Below are 26,922 nucleotides of genomic sequence, written 5' to 3' on the forward strand. Positions count from 1 at the left end.
CTGATTTCTTTTTAACTTGATTTCTTCTGTTAAACCTTCTCCCATCCTCATTGCCAGTTTATTGTAGGGTGACCGAGTTGTACTATTAATGATAGAGTTGATCTCCAGATGCTTCTTGGGTGGAAATATTAAGTTTATTTACTCAGCAGCAATTACACGTGTGCTTTCAACTTCAACTTTATCTCTACCCCAATCGCTGAGGTAGCCCATGCTACTCTCCTATTGGTTACTACAGATCATGACATCTACCTTAACAAATATTATTCTTAAAGGTACATTACACACTAAATAAAACCATAATTACTACAAAAGGCCTATGTACAAAACTTGCAAATGATTCCATTTACTAATATTCACACTGATGAACATTTTTATCCAAGAATTTAATATACATGGAAGAAATTTGTTTAGCCGTTCCAGCAGTTTTGATCTTCATCTCAAGTTTACTGTGGCCTTGTTTGTAGAAAGTGCCTCTGCTCATCCCCTAAAAAAAAAAATTGAGGCTAAATTGTTTCCTTTGGCTGGGAGATCGAGTCTTCTCGGATTTGGTATATATCTGCAAACTGATGGGTCACATGCAATCAGCCTCCCCCTAAAATCATAAAATGGATCCTCATATTTAGAGCTCTTTAGATGGGATCCTTGCCACTGGGGGCAGTGGGTGACATTACTGGTGGGGAGAAAGCACATTATACTCCTACTGTTCAACCGCCCGCATGTTTATTTGTGACTCCCTGAGGTAGACAAAATGTACAAGATGCTCCTTAGGTAGCATGGGTGCTTTCTGACCTCAAATACAGTAACCTCCTGCTGACCCTCAATTACAGTTTCAGCTCAGAAACGGTTAACTATATGGATGTTGTTTACTCCAGAAGTTTTCATGTAAAAATATTTCTTGCTTTAGAATGATAGTTGCAGATTTCAGGCAGACATAGACAGACTGGTGAAATGGGCAGGCACATGGCAGATTTAATTTAAGGCAGAGAAGCATGAGGGAATGCGCTTTGGAAGAGAAAATGATGAGTGGCAATAGAAATTACATAATGCAATTTTGTAGAGCAGGCTTGACGGACCCCGGCCCATGGGCCTGATTGTGGCCTGGGAAGCCCCTCTAGAGCCATTGTTCAAAATGCCTGTAAGACAGCTAAGTTAGAAGTTAAAGGTTTTGCAAGGGGCTGCTCCTCCAATCAGAGACTGTTCCTTTGTGGGAGTCTCTGATTGGAGGACCAGGGAACACCAACAGCACTGAATTTCCTGGGGAGAAAGAGGCATTCGTGAGGGGGAGAGAGAGGGAGAGAGGAGAGAGAGGGGACAGAATGAGATAGCTGGAGACACGTAGAGGATAGGCCCCCGGGATCATGAGGAGTTCTTGCTGTGGGTATGAGAGAGTGGGGGTGTTTGTGTGGGAGTGGGAGATTGGGGATGTGCTTGGGTGTGCGGTTGTGTGTGTGGGTATGAGAGAGTAGGGGTGAATGTGAGTGTGAGAGAGTGGGGGTGTGTTTGGCAATGTGAGAGAGTGGGTGTTTTTGTGGTTGTGACAGATTGGATATGTGTCTTGGTGTGAGAGAGTGGGGGCGTGTGTTGGAGTGGGAGAGTGAGGGTGTGTGTGGGTGTGAGAGAGTGGGGGTGTGCGTTGGAGTGGGAGAGTGAGGGTGTGTGTGGATGTGGGGTAGTGGGGGTGTGCGTGGCTGTGGGAGAGTGTGTGTGAGAGAGTGGGGGTGTCTGTGGGTGTGAAAGAGTAAATGTGTTTGTGGGTGTGAGACAGTGGGTGTGTGAGTGGGAGAGAGTGGGGTGTTTGGTGTTTGTTGGTGTAACAGATTGGGGGTGTGTGTGGGTGTGAGAGAGCAGGGATGTGTGAATATGAAAGGGTGGCGGTGTGTGTTGGAGTGGGAGAGTGTGTGTGTGTGTGTGTGTAAAAGAGAGATTGGTGGTGTGTGTGGGCGAGAGAGAGTGGGGGTGTGTGGATCTGAGAGAGTGGGTTTGTGTGTATGGGTGTGAAAATGGGTGTGTGTGGGGGAGTGGGAGAGAGCGGGGGTGTGTGTGGGAGAGAGTGTGTGTATGTGTGGGAATAGGAGAGAGTGGTGGCATATATGTGAGTTGTAGATTATGGGAGAGAGTGGGAGTATGGGGGTGTGGGGGAGAGTGAGGATATGGAGGTTATGTGAGACAGTGGGTGTGTGTGTGGGAGTCGGGTGTGTGTTTGGGAATGGGTGTGTGTGGGAGTGAGAGAGAGTGAGAGTGTGATTGTGTGTCTGCCATACTCCCAGTTTCAGGTTTCTCAGTCACCTTCACCCCCAAACACCAACACATGCTCACACCCATTCACACCATGGGTAAAGGTAAGCGAGTGAGCACCCTGAGACTTGGAGTGAGACAGATACACACTCTGACCCTCTCATACTCTAACAGTCATTTTTGTTAAATGCTTTTTAAAAAATTATCAATTTATTGCTTTGACATTGTTTTGTTTTTGCTCAGCAGGTTGTTTCTTTACTTCATGCATGAAATGTATTTTGAAATTCAGTTTAATGCTGCGCCAAACCTTTTCTCTCAGCAATTTGCACATCAGTCCCTTGAGTTAGAAAATAAAATCGAAATTTACCCCTCACCCCCCATGTGAAAACATCGGACAGGCCTGTTATGGAGGAACCTGGGGGTTCACATACACAAATCCTAAAGTTGATAAGGCTGTTAAAAAGCATTAAGCAGGCATGGTTTTATGAATAGAGACATACAAGAACAAAGAAGTTGCACTGAAGCTTTATAAATCATTGGTTCAGTCTCAGCTAGAATACTGGATTGGATTTGTCAATAAGATTAACAATAACGCTCACTGTTATAAAGGCATTAAAAAAGACAACAACTTCAGGTGTCTGCACGTGCCCAGTTAAAGATAGAAGGTCAGAAGTCCTTATCAGAGATAACCTACTCCTGCATTGGGTGAACTGTTATTGTCCTTGCTGATAGAATTGACGTAAAAATCAATACAATGGTGTGAACTTGAGGTACTCACTCATGGGCAGAATTATGCCCTTGGATGGTGGGTGGGCCCCACCGGCATGGCGGCAGGAGGACAGCCGACCCCTGCCGCTGAAACGGGACCCGCCACCATTTTGAGTGGGTGGGCCAATTAAGGCCCACCCAGCGGCATCGCCGACAGGAAGCATTATGCGTTTCCTGTGTCATTGGGGTGGGGGGGGGTGGGTAGAGGGAATCCCCAGCTGTCAAAGTGTGCTCTTTAACGCATGTGTGAGACTAAAGTGAGACTAAGTGCTGTCTCAGGGAGATTAGTGACAGTGCACAAAAGTTAAAAAATAGAAAAATAAAAATATTATTAACATGTCCCCCTCATGTGACAATGTCACACGAGAGGGGACATGTTAATGAAAACAACATAAACTTTATTACACTTTTTAAAAACGGACATGAAACCTCATCCCACCAGCCTTAAGGTTGGAAGAGCAGGTCTTTAATGATTTTAATTAGCCTGTCAATGGCCTTAATTGGCGATTGACAGGTCGGCGGGCGGACAGCTGATTTCGCTGTTTGCTTGTCTTCCTAAAAATTTAAATGGACTGGGATGACATCGGGGGTTTCTCCTGACGTCATTCCGTGTCATTTTCTCGTCCGCGAGCGGGCCCCACCCCCAAATTGCCGATGGGATAACTCTGACCATTATTTCTGAACTAAAGTTGGCAGAAAAAATTATGGCTATGCATTAAGGGGAAAGTGATTTTTAAACAGTGTGATAAGTGATGATTGCTGCCAAATAACATTTCTGGCACTGAAAAAATAGATTCACAAATGTGGATTCTTATTCCCGCAGAAGATAATTAGTGTTGGAGATCTTTTTACTTTTTTTTTACCTGTCTTGTTCAAGGCTATGCTCCCTCATTTTTGAAAATATGATTTTCAAACTTTAAACTGACTGGAAATTTTGCAATTTTGAAATGAGACAAAGCAAACTGCTTAAAAATGCAAGATCATTTTGCAAGGCAAAGGTGAAAAAGCAAACAAGACGCCCTCAGGGGTGTGTGAAGAGTGGGACATTTCCTATAATTCAAAGACACATCGAAACTCATCACTGTCTAAGGAACAGACATTAAAATGCAAAATGCTGGATATTGAAACAATGGCTGCCACAGGCAGATAAGCCCCAAAACAAGACAAACAAAGAAAAAGACAATCGTTGAAGTATAACAAGCCAGACTGGCAACCACTGCAGAGATTACAAGTGACTCAGGAAGTACCAAGAAAGTGTCCAGCAGAGAAAACAGGCTGAAAAGCCACGCTGTCTCCCTCTCTCTCTCCTTCGGAAAAAATGTGTGTCACCCGGTTCAAGAAGTCAACTACAATAATTGCAACATCTCCTATATCTGACTGCATGCAAGAAGCTAGCTAACCCAAATCGGCCACAGCATTTAAAAGCTATGCCCTAAGGAAAATCAAAGGACACTTAACCATAAATGCTTTTAACTTTTTTATTGGGCTCTAATTTCCCTGATTTTTGATATCTGTGTGCGTGTGATGTCTTGTTTTACTATTTTTTCTCGGGTTTAGTGTTTAATAAATTTAGTCTTTCTTTAACTCATAAACACCTTGCTTGATTGTCTCCTTATCGCTCACTGCCTAAATAGTTAAATACATTTGGATTCGAAAAAGGCATATCCTTGTGAAGAAGAAACTTAAACCTTTGTTGTGACCAACCAAAGAGGTTGAATACAGAGGAGCCAGTTCACTCCTTCTCACCTGGTCACAACAGTCTCTCCATACTTCCCCTCTTAATCCCATCTGAATTTCACAATCGTTACTTTGCTTTTGTCACATGATTTAAATCTAAAGTATATTTCCTGCTTTTTACTTCCTGCTTTTATGCTGCTTAGTCCAGTACGGATTCTTCAATCTGATTGGTTGAAGAGCCTCACTGTTTCTTCCCCCTCTCATAGACACCTGTAGAGTGTCAATCACTGAATTAATCACCAAATTAGTGAAAACTTGTGCTCTAAAACTTACAAAAAACTTTATGGATAGCTATAATGAGGAGAAATTTCTTCACCCAGAGAGTGGTGAGCCTGTGGAATTCGTTATCACAGAAAGTAGTTGAGACCAAAACATTGTATGTTTTCAAGAAGGAGTTAGATATAGCTCTAGGGGCGAAAGGGATCAAAGGATATGGGGAGAAAGTGGGAGCAGGCCATTGAGTTGGATGATCAGTCATGATCATAATGAATGGTGGAGCAGGCTCGAAGGGCCAAATGGCCTACTCCTGCTCCTATCTTCTATGTTTCTATGTTTCTATTAATGAGGTGAACAATGAGCATTGTTCCTAAGCTGTTGACTGCAAAATCTGCACCATTGTGTCTAATTCTGGACACTACACTTTAGGAAGGATGTCAAGGCCTTAGCGAGAGTGCAAAGGAGATTTACTAGAATAATACCAGGGATGTGGGACCTCAGTTATTTGGAGAGGCTACTGAAGCTGGGGTTGTTCTCCTTCAAGCAGAAAAGCTTATAGGGAGATATCAATTCAAGTATTCAAAATTGTGAACTGGGTAAGTAGATCTGGAAAAAACTGTTTCCACGGACAAGAAGGGCACAGATTTAAGATAACTGGCAAAATGAAGCAAAAACATAAGAGAGATGACATAAAATTATTTTACACAGTAAGTTATCATGATCTGGAATACATTGTCTGAGAAGCTGGTGGAAGAATATTTAATAGTAGCTTTCAAAAGGGAGTTGAATATATTTGAAAAGGAGAAATTTGCAGGGCAATAGGGAAAGAGCAGGGAAGTAGAACTAATTGGATAGTTATTTAAATAGTGGGCTTAAGCATGATGGGTTGAATGGTCTCCTTTGCTATATGAATCTATGATTTTATAACTTGTTTTATTTTTTATCAACTCATTCTTAATATTATCGACCAGTTTCTAAATTCATCTTAGTGATCGTTAAAAATGGTTGCTATCTTAAGTATATTAGTTGTAAATTAGAGAAAAACAAATGGGGAAAAGTGGCATATATGAAAATAAAAAGCGAACAAAGCAGTGAAGTTAATAGCCAAATGGGTCTAATGTTTCACATTCCCAATCACAAATTTATAGCTGGTATAGTGTATAAGCTTGAATATCAATGAATTAAAATTGCTCACAGTGATCATCTTTGGTAACCTAGGACTGTATTTTCCTCTGTTCAGGAGAAAAAAAAGATTAAAGCTTTACTTTTCTTCATTTAATCCCCTAATTAAATTGTGGGAAATGTGTGTTTGCTGAAAATCTGATCCATTAACAGAACCGGTCACCAAGCACAATGCACCTATTACAAATCATCCTTTAACTCTTCTCAGACAGCTGGCGAGGCACTGAACCAGCATTAATGTTAGAAATTTCATTGATCCAGCTGTGGAGTGCTAAAAAGCTGAACAAAAATTACAAAAATTTCAAATTACACAAGAGGCACAGCTTATCCAGGCATGCACTCACTGTTTTACGAATATTTCCTTAAAATTAACCATACAATCCTCATCTCCACACAGCAATCATTGCGCAAGGCATTTGTTGTAGTTTCAATACAAGAATGTACAATTTGATGGTTTATATCTTAGAAAAGGTAATTGAGATTTTCTTATCAGATTCAAATCTCAACCAGAAAATTGGGCAGAGATCCAGAACACAATATTCCTGCCCACTTTATACATTGTGCATACGTCTGGGGAGTGGAGAAAGTAGAAGCAGCCAAGAAACACTCAAAGGAAACAGCTGGGAACTGCATTGAAGTATTTAACTGCAGCAGTCCTTCAAGCAACTTTACAATGGTCATACCAGGACAATGTGCAGGACTGTTTAAGCATTTGAAAAATGGACATCGAGAGTTGCTATAGGAAATTGTGATGATAAGTGTTTTTAAGGACACCAGAAGTAAATTGATTCCGCACTTTTGCATCATTTCTGGATTTCTTTTTTGCAGCCACTTAAGATTAAAAGAGCCTTTATGCCAATTGTTCTGCTGTTTTCTTTTCCACAGTACACCACCTCCCACCAGCTCAAGTACTGGCACTAATGGATTTCCAAACATGAATCACTTAACTGAGGTGCTTGGAGGATCAGGCAGAGCAACAGAAGGATGTCAAGCTATTCAAGCAGAATTGCAGTGATCAGTGCCAAGCTGTCAATATCCACAGAACCACAGCTACAAACAGCATGAGGTAGGGGAGTGGAGTTGAGTGGTAAATATCTGTTGATGTTCACTTGTTCTCCCACCATGCCTTCAGTTGCAGGACCCCAGAAGAGCTGAGCAAATAATGGTTATGACTCTTTCGACGGTGTCCTAGGTTGATCTTATAGCAGATGCAATTTACCACATTGCCGGGTAGATGCCAATGTTGTAGCTGTACGGGGGCAGCTTGGCTGGGGTCATGGCTAATTCTGGAGCATAAGTCTTTAGTACTATTGCTTGAATGTTGTCAGGGCCCATAGCCTTTGTAGTATCCAATGTCTTCAGCCATTTCTTGATATCATGTGGATTGAATCAAAAGGGCTGAAGACTGCCATCTGTGATGCTGAGGATATCTGCAGGAGGCTGTGATGGATCGTCACTCGACACTTCTGGCTAAAGGTGTTTGCAACTGCTTCAGCCTTCTCTTTTGCACTGTCCCATCATTGGGGATGGGGATATTTGTGAAGCCTCCTTCTCCAGTTAGTTGTTCAGTGCCCAACACCATTCATGACTGGATGTGGTAGGACTGCAGGGTTTGTTCTGATCTGTTAGCTCTGGGATCACTTAGCTCTGTCTCTCACATGCTGCTTCCATTCTTTGGCATGCAGGTAGTCCTGTGTTGCAGCTTCACCAGGTTGGCACCTCATTTTTAGGTATTGCTGGTGTTGCTCCTGGCCTATCCTCCTTCACACTTCATTGAACCAGCATTGAGATAACTTGAAGAGGTTTGAATGGTGGCTACCAATGCCCACTCAGTGCTTTGAAAGAATACTTTCACAGGGGTTCCAAGATTTATTTGTGCCCTCAGGACTCCATGACAGCTGTTGGAGCATCCTGGATTTCTATAGTGGGGGCCCCTATTTCAAATGTCTCTGAACTTGTCACATGCTTTAGAGTGGGCTGTTATACTGCAAATCCTCCAGTATTGTTTCATACAGGAAGGTGATGGACTTCTCCACTCAGAACAAAACTCTGCACAGTTTTTGCTGGCTACACTTTCTAATTCCCTAGGTTTCAATAGCTCAAAAATTCCTCAGGGCTGCCAACATTCTGCACCATAATTTCAAAAGAGAACCAGCAAAAAACCCAGAGAAAGCATATACAAGATGCACCTGAGTCAGTTATGCTGCTTCTCTCGGGTTTCCACTGGTTTCACAATGAAGATATAATGTAGGGCCAGCAGTAGCTGTCCAGTACATGAAAACTAATGGGCAAAGTTTTCCCAGACCAGTGAAGGCAGGAGTGAATGGGGGGAAAATCCCTGAAATTGACAGCAGGTTGGGATTCCAATGTGATTCTGCCTTTCTCCAGCTTCCCTGTAGGCTGCTTTGAAGTAAATTGGGGAACCCCCTTGGATCTATCAGGAAAATCATTAAGACATTGTTGAGGTTGTTAAGTGACACATTTGGAGCAGTTTCAATCCTGAATTCTGGATTTCCTAGACAGGGAACCTGTTTCCTGACCTGTCAAAAACTCACCAGTGTCAAACAGGTGGGTGCACAGAGAGAACATAGTGAAACTGACAAGCTAGGAAGGTTTTGATCAATGCACTGAAGAGCTGCAGCCATGGCCATTGAAATCAAAAAATTTCTTCTCTAAGAATGCTTTCGCCGCTTGATTCATAATTGGAAGGCATTTCACTTGTCTTGCACTTCAGCTTTAGCTGTGCTTCCCTGCTGACAGCCTTCAACATGGCATGGGAGCATCTCATTCAGCTCCACCTTTCACCTCTGCCAAAAGTCAAGAGCAGAGACCACACTGCCAGCAACTGCTCCAGCAACAGCAGGAGTAACCTAAGCAACAACAGCCTTCTTTTCATGTCTCTTCAAAGGATAGATGGGATGCACACTGAGGTCCAGCTGGAGGGAGGTGATATGCCCCCAACACAGGGTCTACAAGTAGAGGTTCAACTCTCTCAACATGTCTGAGCAGCAGTGCCTCAGGAAGCTCAGCAACTCACAACAGGTCATGTTGACAGCTGCAGTCTCCTGGAGCAAGACCTCCTTTCCAGTGGACCAGGTGGGCATGTACTGACAATGGCCAGCAAGGTGCCTGGCCCTAGTGTGTAACCAATTTCCCACCCTGACAAGAGAATCGAGGGTTAGGGGGAGTGGATAGGAGAGTGGAGTTAAAACCACAATCAGATCAGTCATGATCTTATCGAATGGTGGAGCAAGCCAAATGGCCTTCTCCTGCTCCTAACTCTTATGTTCTTGTGTGTCGCTCTCTCTCGCTCTCTCTCACCAAGTTTTGTGCTTTCTTCCCCTAAAAGGAGGAAAAACAGAGGGGTGTGAGTGGTCATAATGACTTGTGTTGAGTGGAGTAAGAGACACCATCTGTGGAGGGTGACTGTGAGGCATGGGTATGAGAGGGCAATTGGCTGAGGGTGAATGTGAGTGTTAACTAAGATGTGTATCCGAGGTGCCTGGAGAGAGAGTGGAGCTGGAAGGTGTGTTGCCTGAGTAATGTTGTGAAGGAGAATGCTGAGTAAGTCAAAGTGTGAGGCTTGGCACCCGAAAGCGTTATGCCAGTCACCTGCCATGCCCTCCTGAGGTCCCACATTCTCTTGGTGTCCTGTCTCCAGGTTGGAAGGAGCACATCCTGCTGCTCATTTCCTCAGCCACATCCAGCATTGCCTGTTTGACTGGGGAAGTTATCTTCTTCCTCCCACCCTTAGGAGAGCTCACCTCACTTTAGTCCCCCAGGTCCCACAGCAGGACCTCCAGTTGAGAGTGAGAGACCCAGGGCAGCCTTCCCTGGTCTCATCTCCAATTCTGTGGTTGCTGCAGCCTCAGAACAATAAGTAGTTTTTCTGACCCATGCCATGGCTTATTAATTAGAAATACTTCCTTTAAATAATAGTCACATCATCCCATCTGCCCTCTTGAACTGATTGCGGAATCCGGACAACAACTGTTTTACTCTGGTGAAGAGCAACGGCTGGGTACACCATTCAGAGAGTCAGGTTCCAGACCCAAAACCGGTCCTACCGTTCTGGCAGGGACTAAAGTGAGGAGATTCTGCCTGATATATGCAAATTTACTGGAGTGGGTCATCTTGTGGCACGTCTGGTTAGTTAGGCCTTTTCCTCCATCCTTTAGCTTAAAATACTTTGTCCTGCAATTTGTTGGAAGTGTAAGCTCATAACAGCATAGGGAGGACAACATTGCATCAGGAACCTTTGTTAATAGTGGGACCAATGAGATGCATTGATTGAGAAATGACCTGGGAAAGGAATGCGAAGGACTTAAATTAGAGTTGGTGAATTCAAAATCAAATCAGATAGAGATAGAGAAAAAAAAGAGAGGGAGAAGAAGACTGGATAAAATAAGCAAAGAAAATTGCAACTATAACTTTATTTTTTGAGAACCTCCAACAACAATTCACTGCCTGAAGGAATAAGACTTCACACTTTTATTTGTTCCCTTTCTGGGCCAGAGCAGTTGATTGACAGGCACCATGTTGTTCTGAGGGTACTTTTGTTTAATTACTAGATTTATTTTTCTATGATGAGTTTAATGGGCAGTTAATGTGTAAATATTGCAAGTGCATGATACTCATGGGAAGTTTAAGACTGTGATGTGCTTTATACTAAGATACCAATGGAGCAGCAGAAATTATCAAGCTGCTTGTCGTGATTTGTAATTCACAGGATATCTCTCCACAAACCGGTGGCAAAATTGCACATTAATAACAGCATGCATCATTCACACAGCATTATTTTAAATAAAATTCCAGCCCAGCATCTCTCAAGTGGTTCTTGGATGGATCAAACAACTGAAGTAGCAACAGGACAAAAAGCACTGCGTCCTCATTCTTGCAGGATGCCGCTTAGCTTAGCTGGCTAGATGGCTAATGTGTGGTTCAGAATTATACCAACAAGTGTGGGCTTGATTCCTGTTCTGGTAGAGGTAGGCTTAGGACCTGCCTCCTTGTCCTACCCCTGAGCGTGGAAAAGTACGAAGGAAGCAGCACAGGCTAAAACAATCTGCAGACAATGAGCTAAGGACCTGCCTTTGGGCTGAGAACACATACCATACTACACTTCATTCTTCTGTTCCACCCACTCTGATAAAGAGGAAGGAGATTATAATGGTTGTTGAGGAACTTGTCACTTCAGCACAAGAAGTGCAGAAGATTTTCATGATATAGTTTGTGCTCAGATGTGAATAAAGCAGGAAAAGAAAGAGAGGCAGATGTCAATACAATGTGAAGCAGCTCTTAATCGGCCACTTAAGTGTTTCAATTGGCCTCCCAGTGGGCTTTCTGCCTGACTTCAAAAGAAGTATTTCCACAGATTAATCTGTGAACTTGGGAATTCTGAACTCTGTTACAAGTCTTACAGGCCTGATGGATGCTCTTGAAGGGAGAAACTTGCTGTTGTGCAAGTAAAGCAATTCAAACTGGCATTGTATTGTGCCGATACCTTGTCAATTTCTGTTCAGTTGCCACATTGGGTCAGGATGATGGGAATAGTCTAGCACCTAAAAATGAAACTGGTTGGCTTAGTGTAATTGTGCAGGTCATGAGAACCATGTGAGTTGAGCTGACATGAGATTCGAGCTGCTCTGGACTTTTAATGGTGACTAAGCAAAACCATGTGAAAAAGCTGCCAGCCAATGAGAAAACACAGAATAAATGAAAATAAAGGCTACCAAGGATGCCAATAAATATGGTATTAGGTAGTTTCACCTAAATCTATGTGAAAGTGCTGAATAGCCTGAATAATACTCTTTTATTACATCAGAACTGATTTGCATTTCCTTGCCTTTTTCTCTCTCCTTCAAATATTCCTTATTACTTTGCCCTCCCTGCCCTCCACAATATATGGGAGAAATACCCAAGCTGAGCCCCACTGTTGTTTTGCAACATGGTCTAGCCCTTTGCTGGTAACATCTCAGCATGTGAGTTGAGCTGACATGAGATTCGAGCTGCTCTGGACTTTTAATGGTGACTAAGCAAAACTAGAAAAATAAACTCTATTTCTCTACCATGAACTGAACTTAATTTAGGGACTTTCAAATTCCCATCTGTTGCTTCTTTGTGGGCTCATACTATTGACTTTGGTGGCAGGTGCGGAATAGTCCAAAATCTTCCTGCCTTTTAAACTCACTGGGGTAGAAATCTGTCTTGAGTAATGTAAAACAGGTGGTATAGTGGTATAACCAATATTCAGTTCCACTAAAACCCCAAGATGAATGTTTACTCATTGACTCAGGACTTATCTGAAACTCATTTTCAACTTTTGGACAGTTGTGGAAAACTGCCTTGAGTTCCTCATTAATGATCTTTGTAAGGCCTTAAATGAGCAGAAACCATCTTTGCTCCTAAACTTTTGCTCATATTTTAGATTCTGACTTTGGAGAGATAATTTCTCAGATCATTGATAAATACAAATGAACTGCTTGCCAGCACTTTACAACTATACTTCACCATCAATTTACTCACATCTCAGTTTTTGTAACTATTATTGAACAATGGGAAATATGGCTCTAAAGTCAGGTGATGGCATCATTACTGCTTTCATGTTATGAGCGAAGACACTTGGTATAAACCAGAAGTTTACACATGTGGGATAAACTTATAAATAATATAAAGAATAAAACTTTGCTAAGACAGGGTTAATTAGAATATCCTGGGGCAAAACAGTTCACGTAGATATCTGATATAGTAATTCTGATAGGTGGAAGGAAAGATCATTAATGTAGAAACACAAACCACTCCATTGGGTGGAATGATTTTTATTGCACAACAAACTTCTGGTGAGTTTCTGGCCACCAGGTGAGAGCCTAACTGTGAGAAGGTAGACGTTCCTGATGATGCCATTGCAACATCATGCAATCTCAAAGAGGCAGAAGTGCCCCAAACATGAGATTAGTGGACAAACTGAAGACTGTGGACCTTCAGCTGGTAAACGTTTGGGATTTACTTGAGGAAGAACTGAGTTCTTTTGACTCAAGATGGCTTCCAGACAGGCAGCTCCCGAGGGACCTCCTTACTGTGAGCTTCTATCCTTGCTCATCCACTGCCATCCTTTGCCTTTTCTCCCTAAGTTTCCTCTCTTCCACTGCTTAAGTTCCCTGAGCTCTAATCTTAGGTGTATTTTAGCCCTGACTGCAAGATAACTGCTATTTTAGATTGGCACTCTCATCCTCTGTGTTTGATTTTTGCTTTTCTCAATGAGCACTGGATCTTTTCTCAATTTTTGGCTTCTGAATGGCTGGACTTCTTTGGATATCAAAACTATGTTTCTGTGCTGGCCTGCACTACACTACACTGTAAGACTCAGGTGTTGTGTCTCCAATCTGGTGCTCAGATACTTACATTTTAAAGTAGCTCACAGATCATCTCCAGTTGTTATCTATTGATCCTGGGACTATTATTCCTAACCACCCCATCCTACTTCCTCACCTATCTTTCTGCCCATTCCACCCACTGGAGGCCAATCTTTCCAACTTGCTTCCATTCCCAATCAATTCTTCCACTACTGATACTGTGGACTGTCCCACTGGATCAGCTATAACTGCCCCTCTCTGCATTTCCTCCAGAATGTCATTTCCCTTGTGCTCAAGGCCCTTGCCATCCATGAGCTTTCTGTGGATGACTGCATTGGCATCATGGTCTTGGTGGAAAGATGGCTTGGGATGATAACATCTTTTTCCTAAGTGAAGCCTCCATATCAAGTTATAACTTCCATCAACTGAACCATCACAGTGTTGGTGTGGTTGTTATCACCAAGCCACATGTTGGCCTGTCCCCCTACTACCTCTAGCAGGTTCTTCTCAATTGCTTATCTCACCACATTTCACCCCTGGTTTTCAGCTAAAATTCTCATTCTCTACTGCCCATCCAAGTAAAAATACTATTTTTACACCAAGATATCTTCACTGCTTTCTTCCCCCAGTCTCCTCCCTGAGCAACTTCCTATTCTCCATGATTTTAACGTGCATCTCAATTCATCATGCTGTCTCTCCTCTGAGTTCACTGCCCTCCATATAACATTGCCTGACTCCTCTGTTTATCTGCTGTGGAAACCCCAATCTTTGCCTGAATTTCCTCTGCACTTGACTATTCTCATGTACTCCTGGCTGGCCTCCCATCATCTACCCTCCATAAACTCAAGGTCATCCTAAACTCCGCTGCTCGAATTCTAACTCACACCAATGGTCCCTATGCTCACCGACTTAAATTGGCTCCCTGTTAAGTAACATCTTGATTTTAAAATTCTGATCCATGTTTTCAAATCCCTCCTAGGTCTCACCCCTCCCTATCTCTGTAATCTCCTCCAGCTCTACAGCCCTCCAAGATATCTTTGATCCTCCAAATCTGGCCTCATGATCACCCTTGATTTTAATTTCTTCATCATTGGTGATCATGCCTTAAAACCAACTTCTTTGACCAAGCTTTTGGCTATCTGGGTAGAGATGGCGCCTGGATAAAATGGATGGGAAGGGCCTATTTACTTTAGCAGATAGTTCAGTGACTAGGGGGCATAGATTAAAGTGATTGGTAGAAAGATTAAAGGGGAGTTGAGGAAAAGTGTTTTCACCCAGAGGATTGTGTAGGTCTGGAACTTCCTGCCTGACAGGATAGTAGAGGCAGGAACCCTCAACTCACTTAAACAGTGTCTGGATATGAAACATCAAATGCCGTAACCTGCAGGGCTATAGACCAAATGCTGGAAAGTGGGATTAGGCTGGGTGGCTCATTTTTTGGCTGGCACAGACATGATGGGCCAAATGGCCTCCTTCTGTGCCACAAATATTCTATGTTTCCATGATTCTATGATCTGCCCTAATATCTCGCTTTGTGACTTGGTGTTTTTTGATAACATTCCTGTGAAGGGCATTGGAGCTATTAACTATGTCAGAAACACTGTATAAATGAAAGTTGTCACTTTTTTGAATAGGAAACTGTGTTCTCCCTCCACAGATAGAGATCAATGTCATTATACAATAAAAAGAGACAATGCTGGAAATACTCAGCAGGTCTGACAGCATCTGTGGAGAGAGAAACAGAGTTAATGTTTCAGGTCAATGACCACCCTCTAGAACTGTAGCCCTGAGTGTTTCAGGATTTTCTATTTCTCTTTCAGATTTCCAGCTATAATAAATTTGGAGTACTGGGCAGGTTTCTTGTAAGAAGCAGTAAACTTTATTTACAGAGCTTCTGATGAAGCTACATGCTTGTACCGAGATCAAGGCTAGAAAAAACTCCGCCCCTAAGATTACCCGTACTTAGGGCTGATTCGTCTGTGCAGTTGCATGATCCCTATAACAGTATGAAGGGTTTAACTTGAAATTACTACATTCCTCCTCCTATAATTTTGTTTTACCTCTCTATTTGCAAAAATATCCTAACCCAAATCATATATAAATATATACAGTTCATGAAATTGAAGTGGTTTTCTGATTCAGGTAGAGCGACTCTACAACTTGAGACTCTTCCATTAGATTGGCTTGACCAGGAACTGCAGCATCAGTGACATCCTTAGACAATGGCAGTTCAGAATTATTTACTTCAACAGAGACATCTATTCTATGTTGATCTGGCACCTCAAGGATCAAAGGTTCGACTTTGATTTCAGGTGGATTAACTGGTTGTTGGAATGTCTCGACTTCTGAGATGATCTATGTGTTTCCTAACAATCCTCTTTTCCACTTCCACTTGATATGACAAAGATCCCGTTTCAGAGAAGATTGTATCAGGACCCCATCTCGCTCCAGTTGCAAAATTTCACACAAAAACTGTCTCTCCCACAGTAAGTTTCCAATCTTTACTGTGAACATCATGATTCGCTTTCTGACTACTCTGGTTCTTCTCCATCTTTGCCTCTAAGTTACAGAATACTAGGCTCAATCTTGTACGAAGGCGGCATTTCATTAGCAATTCCGAAGGTGTTGAACTGGTAGTTGCGTGAGGAGTCATGTGATAGTTGAAAAGAAACCTTGAAATTCATGTTTCTAACATTCCTTCAGATAGCTTCTTCATGCCTGTTTTAAAGGTTTGTGCTGCTCTGTCTGCTAAACCACTCATTGAGGGATGATATGGTGCTGTTTTGGCATGTTTAATCCCATTTAGACTCATGAATCTCTGGAATTCTGTACTACTGAAAGCAGTGTCATTATCTGAAACAATGACTTCTGCTAGGCCATGAATAGTAAAACATTAGCTCAGCTTTTCAATAGTTGCATGTGAAGCAGGTGATCTCACTTCATACACATCCATCCATTTTTATTGTACTTCGATGATCACTAAACTCATGGTACCTAAAAATGGACCTACATAGTTTATTTGTACTCTAACCCAGGGTCGACAAGGCCACTCCCATGGATGCAGTGGGGCTGAAACAGGCAACTTCTGCTGTTCCTGACACTGGAGACAATGTTTAACCATTTTTTCTCTATCACTGTGTACACCTGGCCACCAGATTTAACTTCTTGCAAGCATATTCATTTTCAAAATGCCTGGATATGCACTCAGAAGCTCTGTCAATAGTGGTTCGCTTCATTGTGAAGGGATGATGGCTCTTGCTCCCCATAACAAGATACCATCTTGACAACTTAGTTCAGAATTATGAGCATAGAATGGTTTTAATTCTTCAGAGACCTGTGCATTTGAGTGTCCTTGCAATACCTGTTCTTGGACTTTTGCTAAAATTGGATCCTGGTTTGTCCAATTCTTTATCTGCTTCACACAGACTGCAGATGAGCCCAGGAAATTCAGCACAAGTACAACTTCTTGAGGTACTGGAGCATGTGTAATGCTATCTGGCAAAGGAAAGCGACTGAGGGTATCTACATTTGCTATTTGCACACCTGGACAGTGCATAAGAGTGTTCTCATATACAAACAAAAGCCAATCTTTGAATTGTAGCAGAGGCTATCGATGGGATTGCTTTATTTGCACTAAACAAACCCAGCAGTGGCTTGTGATCTGACACTACGGTGAATTGCAAATATTGATGGAACTTCTTTACTCCAAATATGACAGGAAAGCCTTATTTTTCAATTTGTAAGTAACCCTTTTCAGCTGCAGAGGAGGTCCTGGATACATATTCTTTGGCCTTTCAGATCCGTCCTCCGTCTTGTGTGACAATACCACTCCCACTCCGTAGGGAGATGCATCACAAGTGAGTATTAATTCTTTTGATGGGTCATAGTGTACTGGTAGACATGACGAGTGTAAGAGCTTCTTGAGTTTTATGAAGGCTTCCTCTTGTGGTGCCTTCCAGGACCATCTGAGGCTCTTCTTCAATAGTAAGTGTAAAGGAGTTAACACCGTAGGTAGATTAGGCAAGAAGCGACTGGGATTATTTACATGCCCAAAAAAGACTTGAGCTCAGTGACATTGGTAGGAGAGGGTACTTCCTTGATTTCCCTGATGTTCTTCTCTATTGGATGCAACCCTTGGGCATCCACTCGATGACCCAAATATGTGACTTCAGTCGCTTGGAAAGTGCACTTCCCTTTTTTCAAACATATGCCAGCCTCCAAAAATCTCTTCAGAGCTTCTTCTAGGTTGGCCAAATGTTTTGCTTCTGTTGATCCTGTGATCAGGACATTATCCAGGTACACTATAACTCGGGGAAGTCCTTATAGTAGGCTTTCCATGGCTCTTTGAAAAATCACACAGGCAGATGACATGCCAAAAGGTAGGCGTGTATATTGGTACAGGCCCTTGTGCATGTTTATGGTTACATACCCTCTTGATGTGTTGTCCACGCCTAGCTGTTGGTACACATGGCCCATATCCTATTTAGTGCAGGATCTTCCTCAGGCAAGTTTAGCGTACAGATCTTCAATCCTTGGGGCTGGGTATTTGCCTAATTTGGCAGCCTTGTTCACAGTTAATTTGTAATCTCCATAGATGCGAATGGTTTGACTTGGTTTCATCAGATGGACTATGCGTGATGCCCATTCTGAAACCTGGACTGGATAGATTATTCCTAACTCCTTCAAGCGGCACAATTCTGCATCCACCGTCTCCTTTAGGATGTTAAGCACAGGTCTTGTCTTAGAAAACCAGGGTGTTGCTTTAGAATCCACGTACATTTTAGCTTGAAGACCTTTTATTTTTTCCAACTCATCTCAGAATACATTCTCATACTTTTTTTAATAACTCAGGAATTCCTACTGTTCTGACTTGAAAAAATTCTAACCAGTTGACTTTAATCTCTTTCAACCAATCACAACCCAGAAGGCTAGGTCTTTCACCTGTTACAATAATTACTGGCAGCTGGGCTGTCTGTTGCCTGTAGGATACAAGTACAGAGGTGATGCCTTTCACCTGTATTGCATCTCCAGTATATGTTTTTATCTGAGTTGTGGTTTGCTTAAAACTCAATGGCTGGGTGCCGTCTCTGAGGTATTTAAAGATGTATTCTCCACCACTGTCATTGATGCTCTTGTGTCCATGACGACAGGTTTTCCATTTACTTGAAGGGTAACAGTGATTGGTTCAGTTTTACTGAGCTCAAGATTTTATTGGGAATATATATCAGTATCAGCAGCTTCTGGTTCATTCATATTGTGCACTTCATTCAACTTGGCCTGCTGTCTGATTGGCTGTCTTGATCTCGATCTGCACTGTTTTACAGATGCCCTTTCTTTGTGACAATAATGGCATTCTGCCTCTTTAAATCTGCAGATTTCTGGTACATGATTTCCCCCACATCAGTAACACTTTAATTTCTGGATCACTGGTGAGCTGCTTCCAGCATTTCTTTTTGTTTTTTGAATGGTAGGGACCATGTCCCGCTTCGCCATTATCTCCCTGGTTTTCACACCATGCCCAGCAATAGGTTCTCGTCCTAACTGATGAACAACTCCATGTTGCACACTCTGCAAAGCTTGAGAGTCCTTCTTACCACTCTCCATTACTAGCGCTATCTCTGTGGCGCACTTCAAGTCAATATCAACATCTACAAGCAAACGGCATTGAATGGCATCGTCGTATACACTGCAAGCCAAATGATCTTGCAACATGTCATTTAATGTATCACCAAAATCACAGTGCTCCGTTAACCGTTTTGACTTCATGATGTATGTTGTGATTGACTCACTTGGGGCCCTTATTCTTGAGTTGAACATGAATGTTTGCATGATCACCAATGGTTTTGGCTGGAAATGTGCCTTCACAAGGTCTAGTAGCTCAGTGAAGGATCTAGAATTTGGCACATTCAGAGCTGTCAAACTATGGATTAGGTTATAGGTTTTGCTCTCACAGACATTTAGAAGAATTGCCTCCAAGATTTTTTCATTTGCCACAATGTAGAAACCTAGCCACTCTATGTACTGACTCCAGTCCTCAATGGATGAGTCACATGGGTCAATTCTGCTGAAGTGTGGCATGACTGGCAAGTATACTTTCCTTACTTCCCTTAAAAATCAACATACTCACATCCAAGAGGCAACCTACAGCAATCAAGCTGTTTACCCTTTTTGCCAATTGTAATAAACTTGAAGTACCGGGCAGGTTTCTTGTAAGAAACAGTAAACTTTATTTATAGAGCTCCTGATGAAGTTACATGCTTGCACCGGGACCAAGGCTAGAAAAATTCCACCCCTGAAATTACCCACACTTAGGGCTGATTGATCTGTACAGTCACATGATCCCCATAACAGCATGAAAGTTTTAACTTACAATTACTACACCAGCACTCGCATGCAGATTTTGCTCTCATGTCAAAGCCTTTACAGGCACTTCCTGGAACCTTATGCCAGCTTCTGTACGGAAGCTTTGGGTGTGATGTTGCATGAGACAGACAGGGAGAATGTTGTGTGACCCACTACATCTTGGCCCCCTCCCCCAACCCACAGCCACTATGTAGCAAACAGGGAAGCACAGTTGGTCCTGGAAGAAACAGAAAGGGAAGAAATTTATTGATGGGGCAGTTAAGGCAGTGTTAGGCCTCAACACCTGAAATTTCCCTAATTCCATGTCAAATTCTGGCCCAATTTTGATTTCAGATGGGACTAAGGAAGAGTATTCCACCCTTCCCCCCACACAAAACATCCCATTGCTAATAAGCAATTGGGAATGCAGGAGAATTGTGTCCTCTCCTGCTCCAATCTCCATGGAGTCTAAATGGGCCCTTTTTCTGAATTGCCTTGTGCGATCCAAACATTCACTTTTTAGAAGACTCCAGCATCGTTTCAAGATCCAACCTCTATTCTCTTACAGGTCAAACAGTATTTGTTACTTTCTTTCAAACCCAGTTTACCCTTGACGATGCTGTGGATATTCACAAGAATTAAATACAAAGTAGAGCTTGACAGAATTCATACTATACAGTCAAAGAATAACAGCAGTCTGTCTGTGGAGATGCAATTCAATTTAAATGTCTCTATTGATCAGTCAGCGAATTAAGGCAACAAACCTTAGCCACTTTGTTTTATAGATCCAGAGCCACTGTCTGTCAGTGCAAAAAATTCAGACCTTTCATTGGCTGCCTTGTTCTACAATCAACCCTTTCTTGTCAGCTGATCAGCAGACCTCCATGATCAACAGCAGGGAGATCTCTCCTCCAGCATTTTATATTTTAACAGTAAGTGAAACAGTGCTCCCAATGAAATAAGCACAGCAAGAGCCAAAATGGATCTTATGTCATCCAAGGTGGATGACTTGAATATAAACATATTTAAACTGATTACTTTTTTACATCACACAGTTGTTTAGAAGTATACATCATGCTTGAGGATGTGGGAAGTTGAAAAGGAAGAAAGTCTGAGTATTTTAGTTGGACAATTTCTTCAGAAAAAAAATGGAAGAGGCTATTACCTTTGCAGTGATTTTCATCCCAGGGGTACACGCAGTTTTGCACGCCATTGCAGACCAATGTGTTATTGATGCACATGTTGCTGTGACAAAAGAAAGCGCTACCTTCACAGGGAGCTGGAAAAGAAACATAGGTAAGTTCAACTGCATCTACCTGTAGTGGAGGGTGAGATATAAACTGCCTGGCAGGCACTTTCAGACAACAACTGCCCCTCTCTAGCTGCGGGCTGAAATTTATTTTTCCCCAAACCCTTCCCCAGATCCCAAACTTGGCTAATATTTATTTATACGTTCTATTCTGATCACTGTGACTGAGTGGATTCTCCATTTTGAGCTGTTCCTTTCATGCCTGTTGACAAGTTATTCATAACTTTCCATGTAAAGAGCGACAGACTGACCAGCTCAAGTGCCACATTGGAAACAAAGGACTCAAACCTGTTTCTGAAGCATTTTTCCAATAATAATAATAATGCAATGCTGCAACACCATCTGAAAACCTGCAAAATTATTTTTTTTAAGTTCAAAAAATTAGTTATAGATTACCACCTATATTTCCAAAACCCAAGCCATTTTATACTGGCAAATCAAAGTGCAAAGTCATGTTAAAAACATAAAAACACTACGCTAAATTCCAGTATTTCTTTTTAGAGAGCAAATTCATTTAACTTGTGTGTTACAAATATGAAACAATAAATTGCCAGCCCATTGCATCATTTTTTTTTTATTCATTCACCGGATTTTGGCTTCACTGGCTGGGCCAGCATTTATCGCCCATCTCTAGTTGCCCTTGAGAAGGTGATGGTGAGCTGCCTTCTTGAACCGCTGCAGTCCATGTGGTGTACGTACACCCACAGTGCTGTTAGGGAGGGAGTTCCAGGATTTTGACTCAGTGACAGTGAGGGAACGGCGATTCATTTCCAAGTCAGGATGGTGAGTGACTTGGAGGGGAAATTCCATGTGGTGGTGTTCCCATCTATCTGCTGCCCTTGTCCTTCTAGATGGTAGTGGTCTTGGGTTTGGAAGGTGCTGTCGAAAGAGCCTCAATGAATTCCTGCAGTGCACCTTGTAGATGGTACATACTGCTGCTACTGTGCGTCAGTGGTGGAGGGAGTGAATGTTTGTGGATGTGATGCCAATCGAGAGGGCTGCTTTTTCCTGGATGGTGTAAAGCTTCTTGAGTGTTGTGGGAGCTGCATTCATCCAGGCAAGTGGGGAGTATGTGCAGTCTGGTTAACTCACCAGATGGATGTAAGAGATCTGTTAGATTATTCACAGAAGACCAGGGAGTTCTGCAAATGTTCCCCTAACATTTCTCTCTCATCACTAAAAACAGATAGGTCTTTCACCTCACTTATTGTTGTGAGTTCTTGGTTTGTACAAATTAACTGCTGTGTTTCACGATATAACACTGACGGCACTTCAAAATTAATTTTATGTGAAACATTTTATGACGCCTTGAAGAGCTGTTAAGGTTCTTAATAAATGTAAGTAATATTTTTGTTCTGTAACCACTTTCCACCCAATCACTAGCCACACCCACAGGCTGTTTGCGACCTTTGCATCCGACTTGACTCATTCTTGCAATTTAACTTTCTTCAGCCCCTCACCCATTTAAACATTCTGTATTCCTCTAATTCTGGCCTCTTGTCCATCCCTCACTCCCTTCACCCCACTGTTGGCGATCATGCCTTAGCTCAGGAATTCTCATCCTAAACCTCTCCACCTCACTCAACTCCTTTAAAATTCAGCCAAGACCTACCTCTTTGAGCAAGCTTTAGGTTAATGATATTAAATCAAATGCAGGGGGCATGATTAAGAAGTTTGTAGATGATATGGAAATTGGCCATGTGGCAGATAGTGAGGAAGAAAGCTGTTGATTGCAGGAAGATATCAATGGACTGGTCAGATGGGCAGAAAAGTGACAAATGAAATTCAATCCAGAGAAATGTGAGGGAATGCATTTGCAGAGGACAAATACACCAGGGAACATGCAACAGATGCTAAGTTCCTGAACAGCATAGAGGAAAAGAGGGACCTTGGAGGGCGTGTTGACAGATCCCCGAAAGAAGCAGGACAGGTAGATAAGGTGCTTTAGAATGCATATGAGACATTTTCCTTTACTGGCTGAGACCTAGAGTATAAGAGCAGGATCGTTATGCTAGAACTGCAGATATGTTTTTTGAAGATTCTGCTTGTTTTCAGGATGATGTTCCTTGTAACAGCATGGCTCTCATTTTATATTTGTTGTATAGCTATGCCTGAGTTATTAACTGGAGTCAAGAGCCATGTCAGAAGGGGATAACCCTTGTCGCTCAACAATTAGCTTTTAACTTGGTAGCTTGGTTGGAATAAAAGAGTCATGCAATGAAAGAGTCATGACTGTTGCCAGGAAAGCAGAGACAAAGTTGCATGATGTGCTGACTGTGGTGGCAAAGCAGGTATATATTGAGGGAATTAAAATCCCCTTCAATTGATGAATATTCAGGATTTTGACGAGGAGCATACAAGGCAATGTAGGCACAGTAAATAGCACCTTGCACCTAGGGAAGCTTTTTTATGTACGAATAAACCTTATACACTCTTGTACTGCTTCACTCTGTCCACAGGGAAGGTGATGTAAGTGTTTCTCATGGTAAAAAAGTGCCTCAGTGACCTCCCTGATACAACATCGTAACTTGTGTGATACTCTAGCCAACACTAGTCCTGTACTATGATGGTGCACATTTTGCCAGAAGGATGCATATGCATCTTGGATGCTGTTCTGCATCCTTGGGTAGTCACATTGCACCTGATAAGCAGGTGCTATGCGACCTAATTCCTCGGCGAATGTATTATCCTTGTTCACATGCTTGTATTAAACAAGGTAACCACTAGATGGTGATCTGATCACATTATAGTTGAGCAACCTCTGACACAACTAAATCTTCAACTATAAATAAAATCCCTTGCTTGCCTTTGTAAACTTACAATTAAATTCTCCAAATATGTAAGTGAGTGAAAATTCACAAAGTTAGAGCACTGTTTTAAGAAGCAAGCTATGTTTTGCTACTCTCTAATTCAGGTTGTTCCAATGCTGGGTGACAGACATGCTGCTTCTAAACTAATTTCAGTTCTCAGTAATCTTGTCCTACATTTGACATGCTGGGAAACAAGGTTTAACATAGGAATATATCACCACTGCAGTCACAAAAACAATTAAACACCAGCATCAATCATGCCAACCATTTTCATATCAATATTCAAGGTTAAATTTACTCTGCTGTGGAATATTCTTTTTATATCTAGTTATGATTAAGTCCTGGGGTCATGCAACAGGGAACCAAGTATCATCTACTCAATGCAATGTTGTCTCTCAACAACAAATTGCTCTGAAGAACAGTCATTCGGACTCTCCACGGATGCTGTTAGACTTGCTGAGTTTTTCCAGCATTTTCTGTTTTTGTAACAAAGTTCAAACGTTTGTTTTAAGTTAATTATTTTTTTATGCCATTCACCTGTCCCCATTCACCAAGATCATAGATGTCACCTCTCAGGGACTGAATACTTGTCCACTTATTGCACTGATTTCCATTGAGGTCTATGGAGTCCAATATTAGTATCTTTAATTGGTTGCAACAGTGTGCTTTCACCCCAACTTTAAAATGTCCTTCCAAATGCACCAACAATAGTTTTCTATTTCCAGTGTCAGTCATACTAGTGTATCCTATTAATGAGATAACAATTTAGCAGGCTTTGTGTTGAATTACAAGCATCTGTTTAAAAATTTTAACATGATCAGTTGTCAACTATGGGGAGAATTTTCAACATGTCGGGCGGGCGGTGTGGGAGCAGGTGTGGAGCCCATTGCTGCCTGCAACCGGCTCTGCACTGCCGCTTTACGTGGGTGGGCCAATTAAGGCCCGCCCAGTGTGAATCACGGCCCCCGAGGACAGCGGGAGTGGGCGGGTGGCGGCGAGACTCCAATGGCGACCCGGCGGCCTGTTTAAAAATCACAAAGGCGGCCAACGATGGCGCACAGAAGGATGTCTGAGAGCGCTCTCGGAGAGCTGGCCTGGCAGGAGGGCAGGTCAGCGGGGCATTGTGCCCCTAGATTCTCGGATGAGGGCCTCGAGGAGGTGGCAGCACGGTGCGAAATCATCGTGCCAAGGGATGGCAGGAGGAAGCCACCCCACATGACGAAACGTACCTGGGAGGAGGTGACAGAAGGGATCAGCGCACACGATGCGGTGAGATGCACCTGGGTTCAGTGCCGCAAGCAGTTTAATGACCCTTTGCGATCGGGAAGGCTGAGTATCGTGTTGGCATGGGTCACCTAGCACAGAAATTAAGTGGCCCCCCCCCGGCCCCCTTCCCCCAGCTCTGAATGTAGTTACTGCATTGATCCATTCACGGCATGTGGTCTTCACTGGGTGGGGCAGCATTAATTGCCTATGTTTAGCTGACCCTGAGAGGGTGGTGCTGAGCTGGCTTCTGTATCCACTGCACGTGGTACACTTATCCCCACAGTACTGTTCTGGGGGCGACCTCAAGGACCTGTACCTAGGCGCTGTGCTGGAATGCCAAAACATGTCAAAGTCAGGCTGCTGACTGACTGGGAAGGGAACTCCTAGGTGGCGGTGCACCCATCCATCTGCTACTCTTGGCATTCTACGTGGTAGTGCTTCCTTGCTTTGGGAGGTGATATAGTTTGGGTGGCAAATGTGATGGAGGCAGCTTCTGGGCAACAGGGTCGGCCCTGGCTGCTTGGTGTGAGTGTATAACGGCTCCAGGGTCACGATTCACTTGAGCCCTGCAAGGTTTCACTCAGGTTGGGGTGGCAGGGATGCAATGGCAATGCAGGTACAGGGTGGGTAATCAATGCTCCTCTCTCCTTTTCAGGAGAAGACAGCACACGATAACTCTGAGTGGATGCGGACTGGCGGAGGGCAGGCCCAATTACTCATTCTCACCAGGTACGAGCAGGAGGCTCTCGAGCCGGAGAGGCACCATGCACCCTGGTCAAGCGGCCGCAGTGAGGTTGGGGTGCCACTAGGAGGTAAGAGTGCCATGCACTTAGGTCACAATGTCTGTCAGTGCAAACCTTCCACTGTTGACTGTTTATTGATTTCAGCCTCCAACACGGGTTTCCCATTGATAAAGGAAGGAGAAGCGTATCCTGATCCGGGGGCCAGGCATGTATATTAACAGTGTCACGACTTCAACTAATCAAATGTCCTTGTTCTTCCTTTCAGCCTCACTGGAGTAACGAGGGGGCAGAGGGACTGTCAGTGACACCTGAGGGCCCTGAAGAGATACACGCACCAGTGTCACACCATCTCAGCCAGGCAGGCACCAGCGCATCTTGGTGGGGATAAGATCATCGGCTGGTGTCCTGGGGCAGAGCGGTGAGGGCACTTCACACTCGCTTGAGGTGCAGGCGGAGGCAGAGAGTGCCCATGGCGCCAGCAGTTGGAGGGGTGCAGGGGATGAGGACATGCTCAGTCAGTAGCTGATGATGTGCCTCTGCGGGAGGATCTGGCGGAGATACATGAGGGAATGTGTGCCATGGTCTCCATGATGGAGGAGTCCATGCGAAGCATCAGCAATGCAATGACCCTCATGGCCGTGTGTACTGCCTCCTCCAGGGACAGAGTGTTGACTCTCAGGGAGAGGCTCCTCCAGGAGAACAATCAGGGCTTCCAGGGGATGCGCTTGGACTTGCAAACCCTCACATGGCCATTGACCTCAGCTGGTCAGTATCAGCGTGGGATATGGATTGGGCCCCCAGTATCCGAGCTAGTGCCCATCCATCAGTGGTGAGCAGGGAGGTCTGAAGTAACCTCAAGTTGGTGCATAAACTGCTTGTCGTCTCTGTGGGCTCCTCTCAGGGTTCTCCGGATGCGGCCAGCAGCTCCTTCGCCCCTCTGCCAGTGACTGTGGGATCCGATG

General features: G+C 43.3%; 1 protein-coding gene across 1 annotated transcript in view; it reads right to left on the reverse strand.

Annotated features, from left to right (window-relative positions):
* neto1l (neuropilin (NRP) and tolloid (TLL)-like 1, like) overlaps window positions 1–26,922 on the reverse strand; it is a 1,080,460-nt gene that overhangs the window by 11,475 nt on the left and 1,042,063 nt on the right. Inside the window, exon 8 of the mRNA XM_041190027.1 lies at window positions 20,998–21,111. Within this exon, the coding sequence (XP_041045961.1) occupies window positions 20,998–21,111 (114 nt within the window). The remainder of the gene's footprint in view (window positions 1–20,997; window positions 21,112–26,922) is intronic.

This window comes from Carcharodon carcharias, chromosome 6 (genome assembly GCF_017639515.1).
Source record: "Carcharodon carcharias isolate sCarCar2 chromosome 6, sCarCar2.pri, whole genome shotgun sequence".
NCBI lineage: Eukaryota > Metazoa > Chordata > Chondrichthyes > Lamniformes > Lamnidae > Carcharodon > Carcharodon carcharias.